General features: G+C 42.8%; 1 protein-coding gene across 2 annotated transcripts in view; it reads right to left on the bottom strand.

Annotated features, from left to right (window-relative positions):
• Positions 1 to 4,345: 4,345 nt before the first annotated feature.
• The window catches only part of MPHOSPH8 (M-phase phosphoprotein 8), a 37,836-nt gene continuing 20,738 nt past the window's right edge, over positions 4,346 to 21,443 (bottom strand). The window contains exons 6-14 of one of the 2 annotated variants that reach the window (XM_008259952.4): positions 18,137 to 18,262; positions 17,235 to 17,323; positions 15,173 to 15,313; positions 14,376 to 14,462; positions 12,343 to 12,497; positions 10,371 to 10,525; positions 7,282 to 7,409; positions 6,612 to 6,695; positions 4,346 to 6,180 (exon numbers count right to left, since the gene is read on the bottom strand). In XM_008259952.4, the coding sequence (XP_008258174.1) occupies positions 6,139 to 6,180; positions 6,612 to 6,695; positions 7,282 to 7,409; positions 10,371 to 10,525; positions 12,343 to 12,497; positions 14,376 to 14,462; positions 15,173 to 15,313; positions 17,235 to 17,323; positions 18,137 to 18,262 (1,007 nt within the window). In that variant the 3' untranslated portion in view covers positions 4,346 to 6,138. The remainder of the gene's footprint in view (positions 6,181 to 6,611; positions 6,696 to 7,281; positions 7,410 to 10,370; positions 10,526 to 12,342; positions 12,498 to 14,375; positions 14,463 to 15,172; positions 15,314 to 17,234; positions 17,324 to 18,136; positions 18,263 to 21,443) is intronic. The other variant, XR_011378893.1, reaches the window with a different exon arrangement.

Below are 21,443 nucleotides of genomic sequence, written 5' to 3'. Positions count from 1 at the left end.
TCAGTTTGAACAGCAATGGCTTTATTAGAATCCTGAAGAACAGATGATGGGGAATCCAGAAGTGAATATTCCTTCACATTATGTTTTTTTTTTTTAAATACCGGCTAGAAGATGGAGCTTCTATACTAATGCTATATACTTAGTTGTTCAGTTAACTGAAATTATATTCTAGGATGTTAAGTCATTTGTTCTTGCACTGATGTCATGTATCAAAAAGGAGAATGAAGTTGTAGATATATTATTGTCAAATGCCTTATAGCTCTGCTGTTTTCATGGGCATTTTGTCATGTTTCCTTGGAAAATAATTGACCTGAATTTTTTCCCACTGTATTAGTCACTCAGTCACATGCCATTTCCTTCTTTGAAGATCTCAGGAACACTGCACAATGTTCATGATAGATGGAATTAGTTAAAAGATAAATTTTGGTGCAAAAAATTTTAGGTACATGCCTAAGCATTTTTCATTAACGTTTTGAAGATACCTCATATGCAGATTTAAAAATTATTTCAATCAAAATAAACTAATTCCATTTTCCTTAAACTTTTTGAAGTACCACTGTATCAAGCTGTTTTTCAATGCCATTATTAAAATCTTGTTTGAATTGTAACATTCATGTTATAATTTGAATAACTCAGCCTCATTTTACAGTGGATTAATATATTTTATACATACCTTCCTTTTTTTTTTTTTTTTAAAGATTTATTTATTTGAAAGTCAGAGTTGCACAGAGAGAGGAGAGGCAGAGAGAGAGGTCTTACATCCGATGGTTCACTCCCCAGTTGGCTGCAACGGCCAGAGCTGCGCCGATCTGAAGCCAGGAGCCAGGAGCTTCTTCCAGGTCTCCCACGCGGGTGCAGGGGCCCAAGGACTTGGGCCATCTTCTACTGCTTTCCCAGGCTGTAGCAGAGAGCTGGATTGGAAGAGTAGCAGCCGGGACTGGAACCGGCTCCCATATGGGATGCCAGCACTTCAGGCCAGTGTGTTAACCCACTGCGCCACAGTGCCGGCCCCACATCCCTTCCTTTCAATTTCTGTATATGATTCATCTGTTGCATGAAATGTCATGCATGAATGATGAGACGTTTCTACCCTGGGGAAGAGGGCATCTTTAAGCTGGGAGAATACTGTGTATTGTTTCGTAGCTGAATATTCCCTTAAGAATGAAGCTTTACTGTTTTTTTGTTTTAGTTACCAGAGAAGTGTATGTAGCACTGACCAGTTATATTTCAATCTTAGGATGCAGTTACAGGAAACTTCTTTTTGCCTTTAAATAAAACTTTTTTTGTTTATTTGACAGGCAGAGTGACATAGAAGCAGGCAGGGGGCGGGGGCGGGAAAGGAGAGGGAGGAGAAATTCAGTGAGCAAGCAAGAGGAGAGAGACCAAATGGCTGCAAAGACTTGGCTGGTCAGGAGCCTGGAACTCCATCTGGGTTTCCCCATGTGGTTGGCTGAGACCCAGGTACTTGGGTCATCTGCTGTTGTTTTCCCTGGTAGACTAGCAGAGAGCTGAGCAGCCAGGGCTCGCTGGCATTGCAGGTGAAGGCTTTACCATTGTGTCACAATGCCAGCCCCAAGATCAGAAAATATTAAGTCCTTCTGTCCTAAGTATCAACTTTTCTGCCCTTAACAGATTTTTTAAAATCCCCAAATAGTGCCTGTATAGTAGCTCATTGTGTTAGTCCTGATTACAGTTAAACCTTATCACTTATTTTTAAGACTGTTTAAGCAGAACTTAAGGGACTGTTTGGCTGTTAAATATTAAGAATAATTAATAATTTTGACAACTAGAACTTGGCTAAATTTCTGAGATTACTTTTCGAGGTGTCAATAGAATTCCGTGCAAATTACAAATTGGTATGTTTGACAAGTAGAAAAGGTTTAAAGTGTGTATATCATTGTGTTGTTGAGATGACTTAAATAATCCTGTTATCCAGTTGATTTATGCTTCTACTTTTGTCATCCTTAACTTTATCAAAGGAAGATGCGTAAGTAAATGAAAAACTAACTTATGAGTACAACTGCTCCTAAAGGAGCAGGCCTCTTGAAATATCTTGTAGCAGAGTGCTAGCTGCAGGTAGATATAAAAATAAGTGCGCTGATTTATGGTGTACTTTGTTTTGAAACATGAGAATACTTTCAAAAAGTATTTTTCATTTTGCTGCGAAAAAATTGAAGTCCTTGAAGTGTTTTCACTATGTGCATTTTCCATGAATTTTTTGGAAATCCCTTGTATTTAAGATTCTATATTGGGTTTCATTGAGGAGTGTTAGGTATCAGTGAATCATTTTAAATTACTAGCAAAATTTTATAGATGCAGGAGAGCTGTTCAAGACATTCATAGAAAATGTTTTATGGAAAAACTATTTACTGATGTGAAGTATTTTGCACAGAATAAACTTAAAACATTGTAAAAATTAATTTTCATCTTATTTATCCTGGCTCATCCACTGGCCAGATGAGAACTTAGTCTGGGTCTCCCACTGTTGCTGTCACCTGCTGCTCCCAGCGTGTGTGTTAGGAAGGAGCTGGAATTGGGAGCAGAGCTGAAGCTCAGCACTTCAAACAAAGGATAGAGACATCCCAAGTGGAGTCTTTACTGCTACGCCAAACACCCATTCTTGAAACCAAGTTTTAAAAAGCTAAATCTGATTTTATTGTATTTCTAGGGGGAGAAAAGAAAACATGGCTGAAGCTACCTAAGTTCAGCAACTTCTAGAGAAATTCTGAAGAGTCTGAAAACCAGGAAAGCTCAACACATGCTCCCTTTCAGGTCAGTTGGCATCTATTCTTGTTTTGTCTAAGCTCCTCAAGATCAATTTCTTTTATCAGTCTTCCTGATTCCAATCCTTTAGACTACAGTGAACATACTGGTCCCAGGGTTTTATTTTTTTTAAAGATTTATTTATTTGAAAGAGTTACAGAGAGAGAGGAGAGGTAGAGAGAGAGAGGTCTTCCATCTGGTGGTTCACTCCCGAATTGGCTGCAATGGCCGGAGCTGCGCTGATCCGAAGCTAGGTGGCAGGAGCTTCCTCTGGGTTTCCTTCCACTGCTTTCCCAGGCCACAGCAGAGAGCTGGATTGGAAGTGGAGCAGCAGAGTCTTGAACCGGTGCCCATATGGGATGCCGGCACTGCAGGCTAGGGCGTTAACCTGCTGTACCACAGCGCTGGCCCCAGTCCCAGGGTTTTAATAGAGAACAGTGTGGATGAAGCCTGTCTATAAGACTAGTTGGCATATTTTCTGCTCCAAATTGCTGCCCTCTGTTTTCTTTAGAGAAAAGTGGACTAAGAGGAGAAAAAAAAAGAAAAAAAAGTACCCTATGGTCTTTAATGATCCCCAAACTTAAAAAGATTAGTGTATAAATCTTCAAAGTATAAGAATATAAAATCATGTCAATGATAGGTGACTAGGTGCATTGCTTCTTCTGCTGTCCAGCTGTTTGAGAGGATACCCACATTTCCTTTTCTTTCATTAGGCACACAATATAAAATTGTATGGGAACATTTCATTATTGTAATCTTTTCAACAGAATTCCATCTTAATGGATCCAGAAAGTATTAATTTAAGCCATTTGATCTTGTGAAGATAAATGTCATACTGCTACATATATGATGGTGGGGACCAGGGGTGGCAGCACTGAAAACTTTTTGGAAATGCAGCAGCTCCAAGTAGGACAGAGTCCTATAGAATCCGAATGTCCATATTAACAAGACCTTCCAGGGTTTCTATCTACATCTTGTTTGAGAAGCCCTGATGATTCTGTACTTTTGAGGAAATTAAAAATATTTTGACCTGGTGCAGTGTAAAACTTAAGAGCTATTTTGTATACTATTACCCAGTTCTAGAGAATTAATCTTGTGCTATGCTTCCCATACCTGGCACCTAACCCAGCATTATCATCTAGGAATTTGCTAAGAAATCATATTCACAGGCCACATCTGTTGCCTGAGGATGGGATCTCCACCTCCCCCCTTTAAGGATTTATTTAGTTGAAGGTTAACAGAAACACATCATCAAGTGGCCACAACAGCCAGGTCTGGGCCATATTAAATCTAGGAGCTGGGAACTCAATCCTGGTCTCCCATGTGGGTGGCAGGGTCCCAAACATTAGGATGTTTGTTCAGAAATGTAAAACGTGTAAAAAGACTTAGAAAGCTTCAGATACCGACCTCTGATCCTCCTAGGCTAGTGGGTGAAGAGGATCAGGATAGAAGTTGAAAATTCTTTCTACCTTTACTGGACAAGAGGATTGCTTTGGCCTTGACCTACAGTTGTAAGCAAATCTGTAAATCTGCTGGTGCTGCTTGAGAACTGTTTTGCTATCCTGAGGAATCAGGCTCATACTTTTTTTTTTTTTTAAGAATTTTTATTCATTTATTTGACAGGTAGAGTTACAGAGAGTGAGAGAAAGTTCTTCCTTCTGTTGGTTCATCCCCCAAATGGCTGCTACGGCTGTTACCACGCCGATTCAAAGCCAGGAGCCAGGCCCTCCTTCCTGGTCTCCCATGCAGGTGCAGGTGCCCAAGCACTTGGGCCATCCTCCACTGCCCTCCTGGGCCACAGCAGAGAGCTGGACTGGAAGAGGAGCAACCGGGACTAGAACGCGGCGCCCATATAAACAGCACTAGGTACAGTGCCTGACAGAATCGCAGGTCAGCAGAGAATCCGCACACCAGCAAGGAACAGTTCTGGAGGCAAGAGTGTCTAGCTTATTCAGGTCCTTGCCATCCATAAGAAAGCAGCAATTCCACCACTTCCATACTTTTACTTACCCACTCAGACACGGGCTTTACCTTGCTGTCCAGAAGCTAAGTGATAGAGCTAAAAAACTATATTCAATTGCATGGCTCTGTTGTATTCCTAGTAGACACATTGTTATTCAGGGAACACCTGTAATCTTTGTGGTATGCTATCTTTCCACAGCTTCTGTATTTCTGTCTAAACTCTTAAAGGAACTATAAATTTTCTACTTAATGTATATCTTAGTTCTGCTTTCTTGATAAGGCATGCATTTAAAAATTCATTCTTTTATCCAGTTGAAGATTACTGGCTCACTTAGTGTTCTGACCTGCACTATTACTAACTCAAATCTTCTTGAGTTTCCAGCTCAGCCCCCCTGAAACCTATGAAACGCAGTCAGTACTATTACATGATTCAGTTTAGTTGAAAAAGTCTACTGCAGCCATCATTGAGCTAGTAAACCACACAGTCAGTGCCCACATTGGAATCCTGAAGCTCGAAATATGAAGTGTCTTTTATTGAGAAATGCATAGGAAAAGGCAGTTTTAGGCTGTTCAGTAAAAATGGTTCTTTGATATGTGTACACAATGGATCTACCATAATGTTGCACTCAGAAAACTTCCTTAATCCAGAAGGGGCTTCATGTGTATTTGCCAAATACCTCAGTGGAAGGATGGACCAAGGATGACACCTCTGGTGTCACCTACAGAGGCAGTAACTTGTTTGTTGATATGACACAGCACCAGCACAGCAAAGGCTCAGTGAGTGCTGCAGACAGGCACAGGAGCTACCATTTCAAAATTATTTAGTCTGAGAATAAGCAGATCTCTTTAAGCTTTATTATGTCCTGTTTACATTCTTGCTGCTTCTTAGACCCTTGTTACCTTCTGAAAGGATAAGGTCATGTGTGGAGACCTCCCTCCCATCACCATGTTGGATGGGATTAGTCATCCTTTGGGGCAGCAAATCCACATTTATTCAGTAAATTGCCTGTAACATGCCTCTCTTGTTTTGATCAGCTACTTTACACATAGCTTTTTTTTTTTCTTTTTAAGCACAGAAATTCACCAGGGCTAGTAGAAAATTTCAAGTAATAAAAAACTCATTTTCTTAAATAATCCTCATGTATATCATTCCACATTGTGGAAAAAATCAAATATGCAGTCTGGACACATTGTTGAAGTTTCCAAATATGTCACCCATACTTACATCTGTATTTTATAACATATTAGAGCCACCATGCCCCCTTACAAACTATAATAGATGACAGGCTAAAATTCCAAGGGGTTTACAGATGAAACCTGACATTTGAAAGATGTGCCAGAAGAATTCCAAACTGCTCCCAAGATAGAATTTAGGGGTGCAACTGAGAACTTCATCCAGTCCTTCTTATGGGGTCACTGCAGCTGCACTCTGTATGCACCTATCAGCAACTTGACCTAGGAAGAGAGAAGCAGCGTGTGTCAGCAATAGCCGGAGTGACTGACTTGGTTATCAGTTCACATCACAGTTACTGTGATTTTAATAAAAACTGCACGTGTTTATGACTGAGGTCATTCAATAGCTATTATCGGATAGTATTTCAGTCGAGCTTTCTGTCACAGAGACATCAGTGACCATCTGGCAATACTACTTGAAAGCCCAGCACAGGACTCAACACAGCTGGAGAGCTGCTCTTGGCCCTGATCTTCCCGTATTATTTACATTTGGGCTTTATAGTGTACCCAGCATCACCACCCTGGCATACTTGTCTCCAGTACATGTGTGCACACTGTACTTGGCAGGAGGAAGGAACACTGTGACATTTTTCTAATGATAACATAACCTGGCGTAACAATTTGAGAAAACAGTATGAAGAAAGGATTTTCACCTTTGCTGAGGGTGCTTCCGTCAACCTTATGAAGAGTTTATTGGGGCCCGCAACAGGGCTGAATGAGTAAACAAAATGACTATCCTATAGTGGAAAAGACAGAAAAAAGGCAGTATTTTTAAGATGAACTGCTACATCTAGACTATAATAATGATTTTAAACAGGCACAAGAAATTACTAAGACTCTAATGATAGAAAAGAATCACTTTTTAAATTTTATATGAGTCAATATGGTATAAATTCTTTTCTCTCCAACAAAATCCAGATAAATCTTTGGAGTCAGAACATACACAGCAGTAGTGTCCATATACTCTTTAATTTTGCTGAATTTAGCCCAAGGAAAGAATTCTAAAAGTGGCAAAAAAGGGATGTGTTCAAATATTAGAGAAAAAATTTTATGATATTAAAATGTACTTATACAAATAGATTAATTATGCACTAGAAGTCAGCATAATTATGACCAATGTTAAGCATAATATTTAAAATTGGACTATGTTTCCAATTTATATTTCTTGAGCCCTAAGAATTTATATTCAAAAAAACCAAACATTTAGAAACACTTAGAAAATTCAGGAAAATTTGGCTTTGAGTATGTCACTGGATCAATTATGGAATGAGTATTAATTGAAAATTAAGTGACCTATACTTCAGAAACTACTGAAAATCTTACCAGAAAAATAGGAAGTTGAAATTTATCATTTAGAACAACAGCTTGTACACTGCATGGTCCACAGAGCCGAGCAATAACTTCTTTACCCAGAAAGTTTGCATGGAAAATAAAGAGCAGGATACCAGAGCCTGAGTAGGGGAAATGGAAGGTTATTACCAGTGCCCTAAGCAGACTGGCTCACCCACCCACCCTGACTCCCAGTTTCTCTCAGTGTGTGTCTGTCACCTGGCGGTTTTCAAAGCCACAGCCATTTTCCTCCAAGTCCCTATGATAGCTCCTGAGAAAGACTTTGTGTAACTGTATCTAAAAGTTGCTGTCACAGCTGGTGTTGTGGCACAGCACATTATACCACTGCTTGGGATGCCTGCCCTCCCTTTATTTGAGTGTTAGCATACAGTGTGAAACTTTATCCCAAATACATGAAATTCATCTTTTTTTTTAAGGTTTATTTATTCGAAAAGCAGAGTTATAGAGAGGCAGAGAGATTCTTCCATCTGCTGGTTCACTCTCCCAAATGGCTGTAATGGCTGGAGCTGAGCTGATCTGAATCCAGGAGCTTTTTCAGGGTCTACCACACGGGTGCAGGGGCCCAAGGGCTTGGGCCATCTTGTACTGCTTTCCTAGGCCATAGCACCTACCTGGACCAGAAGTGGAGCAGCTGGGACACAAACCAGTACCCATATGGGATGCCAGCACTGCAGGCGGTAGCTTTACCTGCCGTGCCAAGCGCCGGCCCCATGAAATTCATCTTTGAAAACAAAGTCATGTTAAAAATCTAGACTTTGGCCGGCATCGCGGCTTAATAGGCTAATCCTCTGCCTAGCGGCGCCAGCACACCGGGTTCTAGTCCCGGTCGGGGTGCCGGGTTCTGTCCCGGTTGCCCCTCTTCCAGGCCAGCTCTCTGCTATGGCCAGGGAGTGCAGTGGAGGATGGCCCAAGTGCTTGGGTCCTGCACCCGCATGGGAGACCGGGAGAAGCACCTGGCTCCGGCCTTCGGATCAGTGCGGTGCGCCGGCCGTGGCGGCCATTGGAGGGTGAATCAACGGCAAAGGAAGACCTTTCTCACTGTCCACTCTGCCTGTCAAAAAAAAAAAAAAAAAAAAAAAAATCTAGACTTTGATCAAATAGTGATCTCGGCCAGTTATCAAGAAGAAACTTTGAGAGACCCCCCAGGAAGAAAGGGTTCTTTCTTCTAGCTTGGCAATGCAACTTCCCTGCTGAGAGCACTAAGGATCACAGGAGAGCACAAGGATCAGGATGGAGGGACTGTCTTAACTGTCTTGCACTCAAACCTCACTATGAAAAAGCAAATGGAGTCCAAGGCTGGTTTTCCCAGAGTAGGCTGTTACAGGCCAGGCAGAGGAGCAGGTAGCCCAAATGGGGACTGGGGTCTACAGTGAAACCCAGAAGATTCTCTTAAGGTCATGTTTGTATTTCTCCCAGTCAAAATGAGTTAGATCTAAGTTTGTTAGTCAGTTTTACTCTTGACCTAAATATTTGTATTTCATAGAAAGTGACATAAGGGACTCTAATTAAATTGCTAAGAGCTGTTTCACTATAATTTTCTTTCCAGCCAACAAGGCACAGTGGCACTCTGGGTTAAGCTGCCATTTGTGACACCAGCATCCATTTCTGATCCAGCTCCCTGCTAGTATGCCTGGAAAAGGAGTAACTACTTTGGCCCCTGGTAGGCTTGGATGGAGTTACAAACTCCAGCCATTTGGGGAGTGAACCAGGGATTTCTCTGTCTTCTTTTTTTTTTTTTTTTTTTTTTTTTTTTTTTTTTTTTTAATAGGCAGAGTGGACAGTGAGAGAGAGAGACAGAGAGAAAGGTCTTCCTTTTCTGTTGGTTCACCCCTCAATGGCCACTGTGGCCGGCGCTGCAGGCGGAGGATTGGCCTATTGAGCCTCGGCGCCGGCCTTCTCTCTCTCTTAAAGATTTATTTATTCACTCCAAAAGCAGAGTTACAGAGAGGCAGAGAGAGGCCCTTCATCTGCTGGCCCAATCCCCAAATGGTCACAACAGCCAGAGCTGGGCTGATCCAAAGCCAGGAGCCTGGAGCCTCCTCCGGGTCCCCCACATGGGTGCAGAAGCCCGAGCACTTGGGCCATCTTCTGCTTTCCCAGCAGAGAGCTGGCCTGGAAGTGAAGCAGCTGGGACTCTAACCAGTGCCCATATGGTGGGCTTTACTGCTTCGCCACAATGCCTGCCCCCATGTTGTCTTCTCTTACTCTGCCTTTAAAATAAATACATCTTTGGCTGACAAAATTTTTTAACAGCCCCTGAGGAAGCCAAGGTCTGTATATGTAAAATGTCTGTGTGCTTGCTGCCTAAAGCTTTACCAAGGAGAATGCGGATACTCACAAGGGCTAGACCTCAGGGCGTCCTCTGAGGAAAATCCACTGGGTTGAGGATGACAGGGACAGGGCATCTTTTTCTAGCAAGATTTCATATAAATAAAACTTCTGGTAGATGCAGACATGGTACTCGTGTAGAATAAAATTGAGTAGGCCAGTTGTGCAAGGCACAGCAAGTAAGAGGTATTGTCAGCTGATATGCTTACTGCTGCTGGTGCTCACAACTGGAAGTGCACATGCACTATGTAAATAGTCCATGCAACAAATCAGGATTCTTTAATGCCAAGTTCACTAAACACCAAGGCTATTTTTTCTTTAATTAATATGTCACTTTCTTCACCAGAACAGTTGTGCTGTTTATTTTCTTCATTATTTCAAGGTAGAGTGATGGAGAGGGAGAAACAGAGACATCTTCCATCTGCTGCATCACTTACCAAATGCCTACAATAGCCAGGGCCCATAGCTCCAAAGCCAGGAGCTTGCAAGTCCATCTGGGTCTCTGGCATGGGTATCAGGAACCCAAGTGCTGGGCCCGCTATCTGGAAGCTGCATCAGAAGCAGAGCAGTCAGGACTCAAGGCAGGCAGTCTGATGGGGGACACGGGCATCCCGTGCAGCAGCTCAGCTCAGCTGCTGCACCATGCTAACGTTTGTTAGCATGCCCCTGCTAACTCTCGTTGTAATTATTTCCTTAGGTTTTGTGCAAAGAATGGGTCCTGTGTAGAGGCTTACCTTCTGGTATGTTCTGTGGGGGTTTATAATGGAAATCTGTGGAAAAATCTGGCCCCTCACAGAGCCGATGGCATGCTATTGGGAAAACAGGTTCTAGCAGAGCAAGGCGAGCTTCAAAATAATCCCTTATTGTCTCTTCAGCCACTCTTGAGAGTCTGATGAGACAGGACAGGAAAAATGGTTAATAACATTAGAAAAAGACCTCAGCTATCAATCATTAGACTGTTGAATACCAATGTGGCCTTCCCAGGTCAACCTTTGACAATCAAGGGGCTAGGCTGTGGTAGAGTGGACAGGTTATGGTGCCGCTTATGATGTCAGCATCCCATACTAGAGTGCCAGCTAGTATACTTCCCGCCTTCCTGCTAATGTGCCTGGGAAGGCAAGGCTTGGGTGTGTGAAACCCAGATGGAGTCCAAGGCTCCTGGACACTTTGCTATTATTGCCATTTGGGGAGTGAACCAGCTGATTGGAAGAGCAATTGATTGATCGATAGATCAATCTCTCCCTCTCTCCTCTGACACACTGCCTTTCAAATAAGCAAACTTGGGAAGGAAAAACAAAAAAGACTTGAACTCTGCCCTCACCTACTTACCTGCTCTGTTTCTCTATAGCACCTAGCATCTTACTGCTGTCCTCTCACTGAACCTGAAATTCCAAGAGGGCAAGTCTTCCTCGTGCTGTCTACATGACCCCAGCTGACTGCACAGAAAATCAGAAATTCTGATCCTCTGTCCTGGGCAAACCAGGAAGGCTGGTGGCTGACCTGGCTGGCTCTGTGTATAGGAGACTGGACAGGTGGCTTCCTAGAATTCTTCAGTACCACATGCCATGTGCCTGGTTGGAGGCTGGCAGTGCTTTTTTGGCCTTTGCCTTTTATGTCTCTTGTCTAAAATTTACCTTAATTTTTGCTTAGAATGTGGATGCTACGCCTGGAATTGGAGTAATCATCTTCTAGATATGAAGATCCAAGTCATTTCCTAAGTAAAGAAGACCAGGAGAGGAGAGTGGCCACTGCCCCCAGCTGGCCTACGCGAGGACTCCTGTCACATGAACAGTAAGCACCTGCCTAGAGTGAGCTACCATCTGTAATTTCTGAGCAATGTTGCCAAAAGAATCCTCAGGTAATTAAAAAACACTGAATCATCTGTGTTATTAAGTATGAACTTGTAATAGAATGAAGTCTAATTTAGAGAATAACTTGAATAAACTACAGTATATCCAGACAACAGAATATTAGTGTAAGTCATCAAGCCATGAAAAGCCATGGAAGGAACTTTATCTGCCTGTTCCTAGCAGAAAGAAACTAATCTGAGAAGCCCAAATAATCTCTCACTCCAGCTACTCTGGAAAGGGCAAAACTACGGAGATGGTTAAAACAAAAAATCAGTGATTGCCAGTGATTGCATGGAATACAGAGGATTCTTCAGGCAGTGAACTGCAGATGGCAATACATGTCAACATACACTCGCTAAGCCCACAGAATGTGCAACACCTCGAGGGAGCCCCACGCCAACTAGGAACTCTAGTGATGATGTGTCAGCATACGTTCTTGGATTGTCACAGATGTGCTGCAAGTGTGGGACACTCGAAAGACCTGCTGTATGTGTACCAAGAATGGGGCATTTGGGAAATCTCTATACCTTCCACTCAATTTTGCTATGAAACTAAAACTGCTGTACAGTCTATTAAGAAAAAAAAGTTTACACGGGTCTAAGAAAGTGTCTGTTAACCAAATAAGAGCGGACTTAAGATTTTTAAACATATTCCTAGATATACCAGTGTTCACTTTGAAATTTTCTAAGATTTTGATAATTTTGAACATCATTTAAATGCACTTAGTAAATTTGTGATCTGGGAACAGAAATCCATCAGGATTTGCACTTAATCTTTTCCTGAGAAGTTATATAGGCTATTCAGGTGTGTTCAAATAATCTGTGCCTTAACCATGGCACAGTCACCTCATACTTACGTCTCTAAGTGGTTCTTCAGCAAGTCATACACAAGCACGTTGTTGGACTGCTTTGCAAAATGCAGAGCACTATTTTGATGCTTTGACAAAATGTTGCAGTCTGCCCCGCATTCAATTACAAGTCGTACAATATCTGAATTTCCTCTTTTACAGGCCTAGGTCGGGGAGGGAAACAGCAATGATTATTTAACTGTGAACTATGATCCTACCAATCAGAGTTGGTCTCTTTCTCCATATACTCCTGGCAGTTCTCTGGGAAGGGGGAATGAGGAGGGGCAAGAAAACTTGGGGTCCGGCTTCTGCAGGTATTGTGGTTTGCTATACCAACCAGGTGTTGTGCTCCTTTTTATTCAGAGAATGGCACAGATCCTCTGTACTGTGTTTGATTAACTTCAGTGGCTGAATCTTCAAGAAATGGGCAATTTCAAAAAGGATCTTTCAAATCCCAAGACAGACAAACACCAGGCCTTCCTGAGCCACCCTGTGCTGCTGCCCTTAGGGGGAGTTCCCAGTTCCTTTGTAGGCTGTGGACCCTGCCCCGTGCCCTTCTGGCTGCAGAGACGTGCAGGCATCTGCTATCCAGATGGACCTGGCGATGTTTGAGAGGAGACTCTGAGGAGCCCCCTTTTCTCCACACGGACACCAGTAACAGAATCAGATTTTTAAAAAGCCAAGCTCACTCTACTGAACGGTCAGCATTTCCGTGAACCAAAGTGAGTGAAGTTTACATTCCAAGTGTGGCCAGAGGTCAGGGGCAGGTGGTCTGGGCCTGCAGAACAGAATCAAAGACCAGACTGAGGGGCCGGCACTGTGGTGCAGTGGGTTAATCCTCTGCCTGCAGTGCCGGCATCCCATATGGGCGCCAGTTCTAGTCCCGGCTGCTCCTCCTCTTCTAACCCAGCTCTCTGCTTTGGCCTGGGAAAGCAGCAGAAGATGACCCAAGTATTTGGGCCCCTGTACCCATGTGAGAGACCTGGAGGAGGCTCCTGGCTTCGCATTGGCACAGCTCCAGCCAATGCATCCATCTGGGAGTGAACCAGCGGATGCAAGATCTCTGTCTCTCCCTCTCACTGTCTGTAACTACCTCTTAAATAAATAAATAAAATCTTAAAAAAAAGAGACCAGACTGAGTGCCAGGCCTACTCTGCCTACTCATGACAGACTGGGACCTCACAGACATGCTCAAGGCAGGGGTGACAGAAAGCCGCCTTCCTGGGAAGAGACAGGAAGATGGACCTCTCCCAGCAGGGGTCTGCATCTCCTATGTCCTAACAGCACCTTAGGCCACGAACTGAGAGCTGCCACAGAGCAGGACTGAGCTGGGACTCAAGGGAAGCAAATGCAAAACTCACACAGGAAGGGGCGACAGCAATGTATGGGGCAGTGAGGGCTCCAACCTTCCATTCAAAATATCTGCAAGGTGGGCCTCTGGCTTCTCAATTAAGGTGCCAGTTAAGATCTGCATTCCATATCAGAAAAATGCATTTGTTCTTGGCTCCAGCTCCCTGCTAATGAGGACCAGACCCTAGAACAGTAATGATGGCTTAAGTGTTTAGGTTCCTACAACCCATGTGGGAAACCTGGATTAGGCTCCCAGCTCAGAGCTTTTTTCCCTCATCTCAGGCACATGGAAACTCCCTCTGCCTCTCAAATACATGAATAAATAATTATAGGTATCTGCAAACCAGCCTTTACTGCTGGCCAGCTCTCTTCCTGCTCTCGGGTCTCTGCATCTGCCAGAACTACGGTTTCCTGTCCTGCTCCAGTTCCTGACACACCCAACCCCAACCACCCACTGACCTGTGTGTCCTTTTAAGACACAGCCCTGGGCTCACTAGGCTGAGCTCAGAGGTACTTCTGTGCCTGCTCTAAATCATAGTACGGACCACACCCAGCCCTAAGGGCTGCTCTGTGGCCACCTCTTCTGCTTATCTGCCAGGTGCTGGGTTCCAGAGGCTGTCCTGTCCTCCACGCTGGGCCTGGCTGTGGCAAGTGCCCCATGATTCCCCACCGATAGTACACACAGGACTCACCTTCATGAGTGCAGTCTCACCACTGCTCTGCTGGACATTGACAAAAGCTCCGGCTTCCAAAAGAATAGCCACTGTTGTTAAAAAGTTCTATTAAAATAAACAAACCCACTTTTAAAATGCATATGAAATTTTTGTTCATCAGGAAAAATACTCAATAAATTGTTTCCCAAGAGAGTGACTGCTGGCCAGTGTTCTCATATCCTAACGCCAGCAAGTACCACCTGAGGTTTGAACATAGCTCCTTTAAAAATATGTGGCATAGTAGGTGAAGCCTTCCCCTACAATACTGGCATCCCACATGGGCACCAGTTCAAGTCCCAGCTGCTCCACTTCCAGTCAATATCCCTGCTGATGGCCTGGGAAAGCAGCAGAAGATGGTCCAAGTTCTTGGGCCTCTGCACCCATGTAGGAGACCCAGAAGAAGCTCCTGGCTTTAGACTGGCCCAGCTCCTGTTGTTGCAACCATTTGGGAAATGAACCAGCAGATGGCAGACTCCTCTTTTTGTCTGTAACTCTGCATCTCAAATAAATAAATCTTTTAGAAACTATATTTCAAATCATGGACCAAAAGAAATACTGAATTTCAGTCAGAAAAGATGCTGAAATTATCTAAAACTGAAATTAATGTAGCTACTTCAGAGGCCTTTTCATGATAAATTAGTTGCAACAGGACCAATCACATTTTGGAAATTTGGTTACAAACTGGTCCTGATGATTAAAACCCCACCAAGGGCACCACACTTCACTATGGAATCACGTCACCGGGACGCTGACAGCAGAGCAGCCAAGTCACGGACCTTCTCCGCGGCGTGGATGAGGGCTGTGGTTCCGTTCTTCTGCCGCCCGTTCACTTTGGCTCCTTTGGTGATGAGGAGTCGCAGGAGGTCATCTTGCCCGCCTGCAGCAGCAAGCATGACCAGTGTCATCCCACTGGAATCCTTGGTTGGTTTCATTAAAGAGAAAAACTTGTTAATTTTCATTCAGAACAATTTCAGAACCAAGTCTTTTTACCTAAGATACTTCAATGTGAAATCACTAAAATGCATTGATTTAGGCATCTGCTTTGCTTTTTCATTACATTATCCTAATAAATAATCAGAAACTAAAAATGTTTGGACTGTTTTTTTATATGTTGAGAAATTTTTCAATATTCCTGTGTTAAGTTCTAAGGCATATCAACATGTTTGCAAGATATAAAATGAACAGTAAATTTTTTGGGAGCAAAGGTTCAAATTTTCTAACTAGAAAATCTAAAGCAAGTGGCTTCACAATGATCAGAGTTAAAGGAATTTCATTAAGAGGCAACACACAGTGAGAAGCAGCTATGACCATATAAAAGTTAGAAAAGAGAGTGAAAAAAGACCCTAATAACCACAGTAAGATAACAAAATATCAGAAAACCTATAGGAATTCAAGCATACTTCAAAAAGTTTGTGGAGGGGCCAGCGCTGTGGCACAGTGGTTTAATCCTCCGCCTGCAGTGCTGGCATCCCATATAGGTGCCGGTTCTAGTCCCAGCTGCTGCTCCTCTTCCAATCTAGCTCTCTGCTGTGGCTTGGGAAAGCAGTAGATGGCCCAAGTGTGTGGGCTCCTGCACCCATGGGGGAGACCAGGAAGAGACACCTGGCTCCTGGCTTCAGATCAGCACAGCTCTGGCCTTTGCAGCCATCTGGGGAGTGAACCAGTGGAAGGAAGACCTTTGTCTCTGTCTCTCCCTCTCACCGTCTGTAACTCTACCTCTCAAATAAAATCGTTAAAAAAAAAAAAAAAAAGTTTGTGGAGAACTTGAATTAAATTGGGTACAAAAATTTTGAAACCCCTGCTCCCCACCATGAAAAGCATTTTCCATGAATTTTGAAGTACCCTTGTACACTGAAAAGAAATAAGCAAGATCTCTCTGAAGAAAAAAACCCTTATTTAAAGATGAACAGCTGAGGGGCTTGTGCTATAGCGCAGCAGGTTAAGCCATGGCCTTCAGTGCCAGTATCCCACATGGGTACCGATGCTCTTCTGATCCATCTCACTGCTAATGGCCTGGGAAAGCAGCAGAAGATGGTCCAAGTTCTTGGGCCTCTGCACCCACATGGGAGACCTGGAAGAAACTCCTGGCTCCTCGATTTAGCCTGGCCCACTCCCGGCCATTGCAGCCTCTCTCTCTGTCTGTCTCTTTCTCTCTCTCTCTCCCCCTCCCCCCACCAACTGTTTCAAATAAATAAGCCTTAAAAAATAATCAAAAAGATGAAGAGCTGAGCTATGTTCTATATGTAAGACAAGATATAAATGAAAATATTAATTCTTAGGCAAACTAATCTATATATTTCACGCAATTTTAATCAAAATCCCAACAATTTTTGAACTGTAATCACAAAAGACTAAACCTAATAAACCCCAAACAAAAGCCAAAATATGCTTTCTAAGCAAGACAAATAAGTGTCATTCATGAAAAAGGTCACTATCCTCTAAACAATAAGGACTAAAAACACAAAACTGAAAACTTACAAGAAAACTGAAAAATTAGGTATCACCATGAAAAAAGTCCTCATTAGAAACACAGGAAATTGCTGTCAATGGGCAATCACTCTAAGAAACACAAACAGGTACGTGGAGGAGGGAGCCACCCTCATTCCTTGATGTAGCAGAGGAAAGCCAGACAGGTCAGAACTCCACCTGTGGTCATAGTGGAGCCTGGAATTACAGGGACTGAAGCTGTATGTTCATACTGTTCTACAGTGAAATTCAGATTTTATAAAGTAAACGTATTACTTCTGTAATTTAAAAAAGGAAATGAAAAGTAAAACTGAATTGTTAAAAAGAACTACTTTCTATCTTCCTTTCATGATATCTTCAAAGACATACTACCTCTTGGTCCAGGTTGTATTCTTCATTTGAATTAAGTGCAACCTTTACAGTAATATAATCCCCATTTTTCACAGCATCTCTCAACAAATCTAAAATCAAAGAGCAGAGAAATTAGGTTTTGTATTACCAGTTCTGAGAAAAGGATTTCTTTTTTTAACATTTAGTAAATTTCGAAAGTACAACTTTTGGAATATAGCGACTTATCCCCCCATAACCTCTCTCCTACCTGTAACCATCCCATCTCCCACTTCCTCTCCCATCTCATTCTTCATCAAGATTCATTTTCAATTATTTTTATATACAGAAGATCAACTTAGTATATATTAAGTAAAGATTTCATGAGTTTGCACCCACACAAATACACAAAGTATAAAGTACTGTTTGAAGACTGGTTTCACCGTGAATTCTCATAGTACAACACATTAAGGACAGAGATCCCACATGGGGAGTAAGTGCACAGTGACTCCCGTTGTTGATTTAACAAGTGCCACTTTTATTTATGACGTCAGTAATCACCCAAGGCTCTTGTCATGAGCTGCCAAGGCTATGGAAGCCTCTAGAGTTCACAAACTCCAACCTTATTTAGATACAAGGTCATAAGCAAAATGGAAGTTCTCTTCTCCCTTCAGAGAAAGGTACCTCCTTTGATGGCCCGTTCTTTCCACTGGGATCTCACTCACAATAATCTTTCATGTAGGTGATTTTTTTTTGCCACAGTGTCTTGGCTTTCCATGCCTGAGAAACTCTCATGGGCTTTTTAGCCAGATTGGAATGCCTTAAGGGCTGATTCTGAGGCCAGAGTACTGTTTAGGGCATCTGCCATTCTATGAGTCTGCTGTGTATCCCGCTTCCCATGTTGGACTTTCTGAGAAAAGGATTTCTAAAACTTCAGAACTACTCACTACTTGGAATTGCATCTGCAATAGTGAAATTCTCATCTTCCCCATCAAGGTGCTTTTGAAAATCTTCCAATTTCATCCACTCCAACTGCAAGTCCATGCCCAAACTCAAAATCTGTTGCCTGCCATCTGGAACACACAATAGCCTTATTAACACATTTCTCAGGAGTGGAAAAAAAAAAAAAATGCTATTTATTAAATGTGTGGTGTCTTAACCAAAACTTTACTTCTAATAAGTCATTATAAAAATGGGTCTTTCCTTCTTTAAAAAAAATCTGAGAGGCAGAATGCAGGTCTCCTTCTTAGGTGGCAGGAACCCATCACCTGCTGTCTCCCAGGACAGGCATTAATAGGAAGATGGATCTGAGGAAGCAAAGCTGGGACTTGACCCCAGGCACATCAATGTGGGATACAAATGTCCCAAGCAACTTTTTTTTTTTTTTTAAGGATTTATTTTATTTATTTGAAAGGCAGAGTTACAGAGAGAGGTAGAGACGGAGAGAGAGAGGTCTTCCATATGCTGGTTCACTCCCCAAATGGCTGCAACGCAAATGGCTGGGCCGGGGAGAAGCCAGAAGTCAAGAGCTTCTTCCAGGTCTCCCATGTGGGTACAGGGGCCCAAAAGCACTTGGGCCATCCTCCACTGCTTTCCCAGGTGCATTAGTGGGGAGCTAGATTGGAAGTAGAACAGCCAGGACTGGAACCGGCACCCATAGGGGATGCCAGCCTGCAGACCGGGGATTTAACCTGCAGTGCCACAGCACTGGCCCTACCAAGCAGCATCTTAAATACAGTCTCAAATGCCTACCTCAGTTGCTACAGTTTTATACAGTCAATTTTATTGTTACTGTAATAATTAGCTTTGGCTTTTCCTGAGTTTTCCACACAAATTTTAGAATTAGGATTCTGGTTGGAACTGCAGTGATGCCACTAAACAGTTTGAAGAAAATGACAGATTAGTAAAATTGTTTGCCTATTAGTAAAAATAGTATATATGTTGATTTTAGTGATTTTTAGGAAATCTTCATGATTTTTTCCATACAGGTCTTGTTTTACCTTTTATGAATAATATTCTTAGTAAATGTGCTGCTTTTGAAAATGCTTTTAATAAGTCTATTTGTTATTATGTAGAAATGTGTATGTAGATAGAAAATACTTGGACAACTGATTTTTGTGTATTTATCTTATATCCAGCCACCATGCTGAGCTTTCAGTATTTCTAATAATTTCTTCGTAGATTCTTTTGGATTAGTGGTGACACAAGGTATCCTTGTATTGGACTTGATCTAAGAAAAATGTTTCACCATTACAAAAGATGTTTGCTACAGGCTTAATGCTGTTTATCAACTCAAAGTTCTCTTTACTCATAGTTTCTAGATTCTGTCTTTTAAAAAAATTATTTATTTGAAAGGCAGAGTTACAGAGATGGGGGAAGAGAGAGATAGAAAATCTTCGATCTACTGGTCCATTCCCCAGATGGCTGCAAATGCCACTGCTGGGCCAGGCTGAAGCCAGAAGCCAAGAACTTCATCTGGGTCTCCTATATCGATGTTAGAGGCCCAAACACTTGGGCCATCTTCCCTTTCTTTTCCCAGGCTGTTAGTACAGAGCTGGATCAGAAGTGGAGCAGCCAGGGGCTGGCAGTTTTGCACAGTGAGTTAAAGCCCTGGTCTACAGCAATGGCATCCCTTATGGGTAGAAATTCAAGTCCCAGCTGCTCCACTTCCAATCCATCTCCTGCTAATGTGCCTGGAAAAATCAGTGGAGGATGACCCACGTGCTTGGGCCCCTGCACCCACATGGGAGACCTGGATGAACTCCTGGTTCCTGGCTTATGCCCAGCCCAGCCCCAGCCATTGTGGTCATTTGGGGAATGAACCAGCAGATGGAAGACCTCTGTCTCTCTGTTCCTCTAATTCTGACTTTCAAATAAAATAAATTAACTTTAAAAAAAAAAATGGGGTGCAGCACAGTGGGTTAAACTGCCACATGCAATGCAAGCATCCTATAATGAAGCACTAGTGTGAGTACTGCCTGCTCTGCTTCCTTTCTAGTCTCTGCTAATGTGCCTGGGAAAGCAGCAGAAGATGGCCAAAGTACTTGACCCTCTGCTACCCATGTGGGAGACCCAAATGGAGTTCTGGGTTCCCGGCCCCAGCCATCGTGGCTGTTTCAGGAGTGGACCAGTAGTTGAAGATCTTTCTGTCGCCTTCTGTCACACTCTTCCTTTTAAACTATAAATAAATGTACAAAAGAAAATAAAAATAAAAGCAAGAATGATATTCAGGGTCAGACATTTAGCCTAGCAGTTAAAGATGCCTGAATCCTATACTGGAGTATCTGGGTTCTAGCTCCTGACTCCAGCTCCCACTATTGTAGACCCTGGGAGGCAGCAGATGTAACTCAAGTAATTAGGTTCTTGCCACCCACATGTGAAACCTGGATTGCATTCCTAGCTCCTGGCTTTGGCTTAGCTCAGCCTCAGCTGTTAGTGGTCATTTGGGTAGCAAACCTACAAATGGGAGCTCTCCTTCTGAAATACTTTTTTTAAAAAATAAAGAAAAATGAAAGCCTAGACTAATAAACAGGTTTTTTAAAAAAAGTGCTATTAAATAACATTCACCTTGGGAATTGCTGTTGTGGTATAGCGGGTTAAGCCATCACCTGTGATACCAGCATCTCACATGGGTGTCAGTTCAAGTCCTGGATGTCCCACTTCTGGTCCAGTTCCCTGCTAATGGCCTCAGGAAAGCTGCAGAAGATGGCCCAGGTGGCAGATGAAGCTCTTCGTTTCTGGCTTTAGCCTGGCCCAGCACTGGCCATTGCAGCCATCTGGGGAGTGAACCAGCAGATGGAAGATTCTCTAACTTATTAGCCTTTCAAATAAATAAATAAATCTTAAAAAAAACAAAAAACAAAAAACAAAAAACTACTTCCACCAAAACAATTCCTAAGGAAAACCAAACTTGTTTGTAAGAGATTACAAAATGAAATAAACAAAAAGGAATCTGATTCAGTTTGCTATTGTCTGGGATCTGAATCCTTCAAAAAAGAAAGATTTATTTTATTTGAAAGGCAGAGTAACAGAGATCTTCCATCCATGGTTCATTTCCCGAATGGCTGCAACAGCTGTCAGGGGCCTGGGCCAGGCCAAGCCAGGAGCCTGGAACTCCATCTGGCTCTCCCATGTGGGTGGCAGGGGCCCAGGTACTTAGGGCATCTTCTGTTGTTTTCCCAGGCACAACAGCAGGGTAGAGCAGCAGGGACATGAGCCAGTACTCTTGGTATGGAGAACGTGACACTGCAGAGA

The sequence above is a fragment of the Oryctolagus cuniculus genome, chromosome 9 (genome assembly GCF_964237555.1).
Source record: "Oryctolagus cuniculus chromosome 9, mOryCun1.1, whole genome shotgun sequence".
Taxonomy (NCBI): domain Eukaryota; kingdom Metazoa; phylum Chordata; class Mammalia; order Lagomorpha; family Leporidae; genus Oryctolagus; species Oryctolagus cuniculus.
This window is presented reverse-complemented; position numbering and strand designations above follow the sequence as displayed.